General features: G+C 32.9%; 1 protein-coding gene across 1 annotated transcript; it reads left to right on the top strand.

Annotated features, from left to right (window-relative positions):
- Nucleotides 1-2,995: 2,995 nt before the first annotated feature.
- Nucleotides 2,996-4,321, top strand: LOC117910712 (protein FAR1-RELATED SEQUENCE 5-like). The gene has a single exon (XM_034824830.1). It carries the CDS (start codon nucleotides 2,996-2,998, stop codon nucleotides 4,319-4,321), a length of 1,326 nt encoding a protein of 441 aa, XP_034680721.1.
- The last annotated feature ends 2,937 nt before the right edge of the window (nucleotides 4,322-7,258 follow it).

The following is a 7,258-nucleotide window of genomic DNA, read 5'->3' as shown; positions in this document are numbered from 1 at the left end:
TCGACTAAACTAAACAATTTAATAAAAGGAAACAAACACATAAACTAAATAAAATTAGTCTAAGATTAAAATTAACTATTTTTAAACACGAAATGATAACATGGGGATAGATTAAGGTAATTGACTACAATTCGAAAGCATAGAATTAATAGAAAATTAAAATTATCAATCTTACAACATGAACCAAATAATATGAAACCAATCAAACTAATTAAAATTCTAAAAAAAATCAACTAAAACAAAATCAATTAAAACTAGAGTAAATTTTTTTCATTTATTTTTAGTTATTTATTTATTTTAAAACATGAATATATCAACACGAAACGAAATAAATTAACCAACTTAAATTCTAAAACTAAAAGGAAGAATCATGAATTAAAATTAACAACCTTTGGATATGAAAAGAGTGGTGTGGAATCAATTGAAATAATAAACTAAAATTTTAATAACATCTAAACTAAAAGATAAATTTAAACTAGATTAAATGAAATTATGAATTTCCTAATTGAGAACAAAAATAATGCCAATCAAAATTCTAAATTTTAAACCATCATCATGAATTGTCCAAACTCTTAAAAATCCCAACTTTTCCATTATCAACAAAAATTGCCCAAACTAATATTTAAAAAATCTAATTTGTCAAACTAAGAATAATAAATTGTAACTACATTAAACAACAATCATAATTTTCAAGCTAGAATATGAACCAATAAAAATTAACTTATTTAGATAAGAAAAATTAAATAAATAAATGAATAGCATCTAAACTAAACATGAATTTACAATAAAATAAAATTTGAAAATGCATAGGCCAAATAAGAATAATTTTAAAAACTAAATTTAGCAAATTGACATCATGAATTTAATGCTATTGGAAACAATTAAACCTAAACAATATATAAAATCCTAAACAAGTATGAATTAAATTGAATGTTTCATGGAGCAAAATTGAAATGGGATGAATTAGTTTACATTTTTCAAAACGTGAAGGCCACTTTCCACTAGTAGGATTCTTCAATTAAAAAAAGGGTTGTTCTATGGTACCCACTCTTCATTTTGGGGGTACCTACCCACATTTGACCCCAATAAAAATATGACATGTGTAAAGTACATATCATTAAAAAATTTATAAAAACTTATCAAACCGGTAAAGATGACTTGTTGGTGAGAAATAATCACATGCATTTCATATATATCTAAATATTACAACTTTTTTATAATTTATTATTAAATATCGAATATAATTTGTTATTTAATGCATTACCTAACTCTATCTAAAAAAAGAAAATCTTACCTATTACTCTTATACTATCATTATTCATATATAAAAAAAAGGATAGTAATTTAATATGAAAATTAAATAATTTCAACTACCAAATTACAAAATATGTAAGATGTATTTTGATGAATCAAATTTAAAGATCAAGTTTAAAACTTTTTGAGAGAGAAAATTTAAAATTTGTATTATATGAAGAAGATGAAGGATTTCAAGTGATTACAAGTGTCAAAGGTAATATTTTATATTTTTTTAATCCAAATATAATTGTTGTAGGAAGAAATGTGATGTTAAATAACAATTTTAGATTTTTTTATGAGTTTATTATAAAATTTTGTTATCAAATTGCTATTAATATTTTTATATAATTTTTTTTTGTTCATAAATTAAATTTGAAGATCAAGCTTTATATGTCTTGAAGGATGTCAAGTGATTACAAGTGTTAAAATGTAACATTTGATTTTTTTTTTTTCCATTTACATATAACTATTGTAGGTAGAAATGTCATGTTAAATGACATTTAAATATGTAATGATTTATAATATCTAGATTTTTTTAATTTTTTTCTGAGTTATTTTTAATCAAATTGAGAGCATTTAGTAATTTGTTATGGAATTGTCATCAATATTTTGTAAGAGATGGTATGAACTTTTTAAGAGATGGTACGAACTTTATAAAAGAGTGTACAAACTTTCTAAGAGATGGTCCATTTACATATAACTATTGTAGGTAGAAATGTCATGTTAAATGACATTTAAATATGTAATGATTTATAATATCTAGATTTTTTAATTTTTTTCTCAGTTATTTTTAATCAAATTGAGAGCATTTAGTAATTTGTTATGAAATTATCATCAATATTTTGTAAGAGATAGTACGAACTTTCTAAGAGATGGTACGAACTTTGTAAAAGAGTGTACAAACTTTCTAAGAGATGGTCCATTTACATATAACTATTGTAGGTAGAAATGTCATGTTAAATGACATTTAAATATGTAATGATTTATAATATCTAGATTTTTTAATTTTTTTCTCAGTTATTTTTAATCAAATTGAGAGCATTTAGTAATTTGTTATGAAATTATCATCAATATTTTGTAAGAGATAGTACGAACTTTCTAAGAGAGGGTACAAACTTTCTAAGAGTGGGTACGAACTTTCTAAGATGGGGTACGAACTTTCTAAGAATTGGTATGAACTTTCTAAGAGAGGGTACGAATTTTCTAAGAGATGGTACGAACTTTCTAAGAGAGTGTACGAACTTTCTAAGACAGGGTACGAACTTTCTAAAAGATGGTACGAACTTTCTAAGAGTGGGTACGAACTTTCTAAGAGAGGGTACGAACTTTCTAAGATAGGGTACGAACTTTTTAAGAGATGGTACGAACTTTCTAAGACATGGTACAAACTTTCTAAGAGAGGATACAAACTTTCTAAGAGTGGGTACGAACTTTCTAAGAGAGGGTACGAACTTTCTAAGAGAGAGTACAAACTTTCTAAGAGAGGGTACGAACTTTCTAAAAGAAGGTACGAACTTTCTAAGAGGGGGTACAAACTTTCTAAGAGGGGGTACGAACTTTCTAAGAGTGGGTACGAACTTTCTAAGAGATGGTACGAACTTTCTAAGATAGAGTACGGATTTTCTAAGATATGTACGAACTAGATAATGTAATTTTCTAACTACTCTATCTTTTATATTTCAGTTTCTTCATAGATACGATGGACAAAGGCAAAGAAAAGGAATTTATCATTGATTTGAACGATGAAGACTTTGATTACCAATATGATAGCATTGTTAAAACTGAGTCCGATGAAGAGGCCATTCTAGTTTCGGACAAGATTTTTAATGATTTAACTGTTGAAGATGTATGGAAGATGGAGTTTAGCTCAGTAGAGGAGGCAGAAGAATTTTATAATTTATTTGCTAAAGTTACCGGATTCAGTGTTAGAAAGGATGATATGAAACGAGATAAAAATCAAAATATAGTATCTCGTAAGTGGGTTTGTTCGAAAGAAGGATATCGACATAGAGTGTGTTTAGAGAATGAAAATTGCAAACGAGAGCCTAAGGCAGTAACTCGAGTTGGTTGTGAGGCAACATTTCAGATTGGGTTTAACAAACAAATGAACAAGTGGGTTGTGAAAAAGTTTATGACTGATCATAATCATCCTTTGGTGGAACAAAAAAATACCCAATTCCTTCGATCCCATAGGGTCATTAAAAATGCAGATAAGGCTCAATTGAATGCAATGCGAGGTGTTGGCATGGGAACTAGCCAAATTATGGATTACATGGTGCAACAATCAGGTGGATATAACAATGTTGGCTTCACAAAAAAAAATCTATATAACCATGTTGATGTTGATTGTAAAGTTCATCTAAGAGATGGTGATGCAGAGGGTGCTTTGGCTTATTTGCGTGGAAAGTCTGAAATTGATTCATCATTTTATTATAAGTACAATGTTGATGAAGACAACCGTCTAGCAAACCTGTTTTGGGCAGATTCTACAAGTAAATTGGATTATAGTTTTTTTGGAGATGTGTTAGCATTTGATACAACTTATCGGACTAATGCTTATAAAAAACCGTTGGTCATACTAGTTGGCATTAACCATCACCATCAAACTATAGTGTTTGGATGTGCATTATTAGTAGATGAGAGTGTTAGCACTTATACTTGGGTCTTGGAGACTTTTTTGGATGCAATGAATAACAAGAAGCCTCTTTCTGTTATTACTGATGGGGATAAAGCAATGTGTAAAGCCATTAAGAAGATATTTCCAGACTCTTGTCATCGATTATGTGCTTGGCATATTCAATGCAATGCATTCACTAATGTCCATGTCAAAGATTTTTCTAATCATTTTTCTAAGTGCATGTTCATAGAAGGCACCATTGAAGAATTTGAATGTGCATGGAATGACATGTTGGAAATGTTTAATCTTCATGGACATAAGTGGGTGACAGATATATATGCTAAGCGTTCTAGATGGGTAGAGGCTTATTTAAGGGGGCATTTCTTTGCTGGTATGAAAAGCACATAAAGGTGTGAGAGCATGAATGCATACTTGAATCGTTTCCTTAAAACTCGTTTGAAGCTGTTTGAGTTTGTCAAGCATTTTGATAGAGCACTCTCACGTATTCGTCATAATGAAGCAAAGGCAGATTTTGAGACACACCATTCTTTAGCTGTTCTAACAACCAAACTCTATGCACTTGAGAAATATGCAGGGACTGTTTTCACAAGGCAATCTTTTCTAAAATTTAGGGATGAGATGAAGAATGCAGAATTGTTTTTCCCTGTCAGTACAGAAAATCATGGAGGTTATCGTGTCCATACATTGACCAAGTTTAGAAGCCTTGACAAGATTTGGAAAGTATGTTATGATAATAGTGATCGGTCTATGAAATGTACTTGTATGATGTTTGAGTCTGTTGGTTTTCCATGTCCCCACATGATTGTTGTAATGAAGATAGAACACCTTGAAGAAATACTTGAGACTTGTATTATGAAAAGGTGGTCTAAGTTAGCAAAGAAAACGGTCCAAGTTCATCATGACAATGAAAGTCAAGGTGATGCGACTAACATCATACAATATGGTGCACTCAGCTCTATGGGCTCACGGATGTCTTATTTTGCATCTCAATTGGAAAAAGCTTTTAAAGAGGCTAGATGTGAAATACAAAGACTCATTTTTCAAATGGAAGAACTTTGTAAAAATTTAGCGGAAGAAAGTGAACAAGAAGATTTGAAAGCTACAAAACACCATGTTTGAGATCCTATCATTGTGAAGACGAAAGGTAATCCGGGTAACTTAAAAGAAAAATTTAAGAAACCAAGGCATTGTGGGAAATGTAAGAAAGTAGGACACACTGTTCGAAAATGGCCAGAGTTCGTCAACACTCACAATGCATTTATCAACATTGAAGATTCAATTGAAGATATGGTATGTTCAAACACACATTCACTAAATTCATTAATTATTCACTTTATAGTTATTTTTATTTGGTTAAATTGGTTGAAATAAAAAATTGAATTCTTTATATTAATATAGGGGGACATGCCTTCATTACTAAATCACAACATGGAAGGTGGATCAAGACACGAGACAAATGAATTTTCTCAAAATGTAAGTTTAACATTTTTTAAGTAATTTTTATTATGATGTGAAAAATATTACTTATTAGAGTAATTGAAAAATTAAATCATATTATAGACAACACATGACACATTTCAGAATGGTCCAGAAACAAGCTTAAACGATTCTGATACACACAAGGCAAGAAATTAACCAGAAAACATAGAAGAAAAAGTAGAGGAATAACTGGTATTTCTGTATTAATGTCTGAAATGAAATATCCAAGCTTTCGAGAGGCTTAGTTCTCTCCCAAATGGGCAAGCCCAATTCTATATCATTCTTTCATCCCCTCCCCCAAATCCCACCTCACCTTTTATTCCCTTCACCCCTCTGGTCCTAACAGAAAATCTCAACCAAATACCCAACACCTCCTTTCTAACAGAATTTGCAATCATTCCTTCCACGTTAGCTACTGCTTGCAATTCCAGAATTATTCTTACGCCTAGTGTAGGTGAAGTGCACAGGTGGCCTAACATTACCTCCCCCCCAAACTTTCACCTTGTCCTCAAGGTGGAAAGCAGGAAATTGTTGGTGAATCAAATGAAAATCTTCCCAAGTGGCTTCATATTCTGGCAAAGACTTCCATTTCAATAGCACTTCAACTTCACCCGGCTGGCCTTGAGCTTTCGGACGAACATCTAGCAATAAATCCGGCTCCACAACAAGTTCAAGTTCAGGAGTTAATTGTGGAGGTAAAACTGGTGAAGAAGAGGAGACTCCATGTGCAGGTCACAACTGAGAGACATGGAAAACTGGATGGATTGCTGCTGTTGGGGGAAGCTCTAGCTTATAAGCCACCTTACCAATACGCTGCAGAACCTTGAAAGGACCATAATATCGAACAGCTAATTTTTCAAACTTTCGCTGCTCAAGAGAACGCTGCCGATATGGTTTCAGCTTCAAAAAAACTAAGTCACCATCTTGAAATTCTGCATGATGACGCTTGGTATCAGCTTGCAGCTTCATCCGCTGTTGCGCCCGTAACAAATGCATGCGCAAATCATCCAAGACAGCATCTCGATCATCCAAAAGCTGATCTACAGTAGACACCAACGCAGTGCCCCGTTCATAACGGATGAGAGGGGGTGGATTGCGACCATACAAAGCACGGAAAGGGGTACAACAAGTGGAGGAGTGAAATGAAGTATTGTACCAATATTCAGCCCAAGCCAACCATCGAGCCCAACTACGCGGCTTTCAGAAGCAAAACAGCGCAAATAAGTTTCTAGACATCGATTAACAACCTCCGTTTGGCCATCAGTTTGTGGATGATAGGTAGTGCTACGCTTAAGAGAAGTCCCTTGCAACTTAAACAACTCATTCCAGAAATTGCTCAAGAATACTCTATCCCGATCAGAAATAATGGATTGAGGAATGCCATGAAGCCTCACAATTTCACGAGTGAAAATGGTAGCGACCGAGACGGCTGTAAATGGGTGTCTTAAGCCGATAAAATGAGCATATTTACTAAGTCGATCCACCACTACCAAGATTGCATCCAAACCTTCCGAACGAGGTAGCCCTTCAATGAAATCAAGTGTGATCTCATCCCAAACCTGCGCCGGAAGAGGAATGGGCTGCAGGAACCCAGCAGGTGTGGTGGCCAAATACTTGTGCTGCTGAAAAACCAAGCATTTCCGAACAAACTTGGCTATATCCTTACGCATACCAACCCAATAGAACTCAGCTGCAAGGCGGTGATAAGTTTTTGTTTCCCCTGAATGGCCCCCAACTGGAGTGGTATGAAACTCTCCAATTAGAGTAGAAATGAGCTTAGATGTCCGTGGAATAACGAGACGATTCTTGTAAAACAATACCCCTTGTTCTACAGTAAACCCAACA

The sequence above is a fragment of the Vitis riparia genome, unplaced genomic scaffold, assembly GCF_004353265.1.
Source record: "Vitis riparia cultivar Riparia Gloire de Montpellier isolate 1030 unplaced genomic scaffold, EGFV_Vit.rip_1.0 scaffold823_pilon_pilon, whole genome shotgun sequence".
Classification (NCBI taxonomy): Eukaryota; Viridiplantae; Streptophyta; class Magnoliopsida; order Vitales; family Vitaceae; genus Vitis; species Vitis riparia.
The sequence above is the reverse complement of the archived record's forward strand: the minus strand, read 5'-3'. Positions and strand labels throughout refer to the sequence as shown.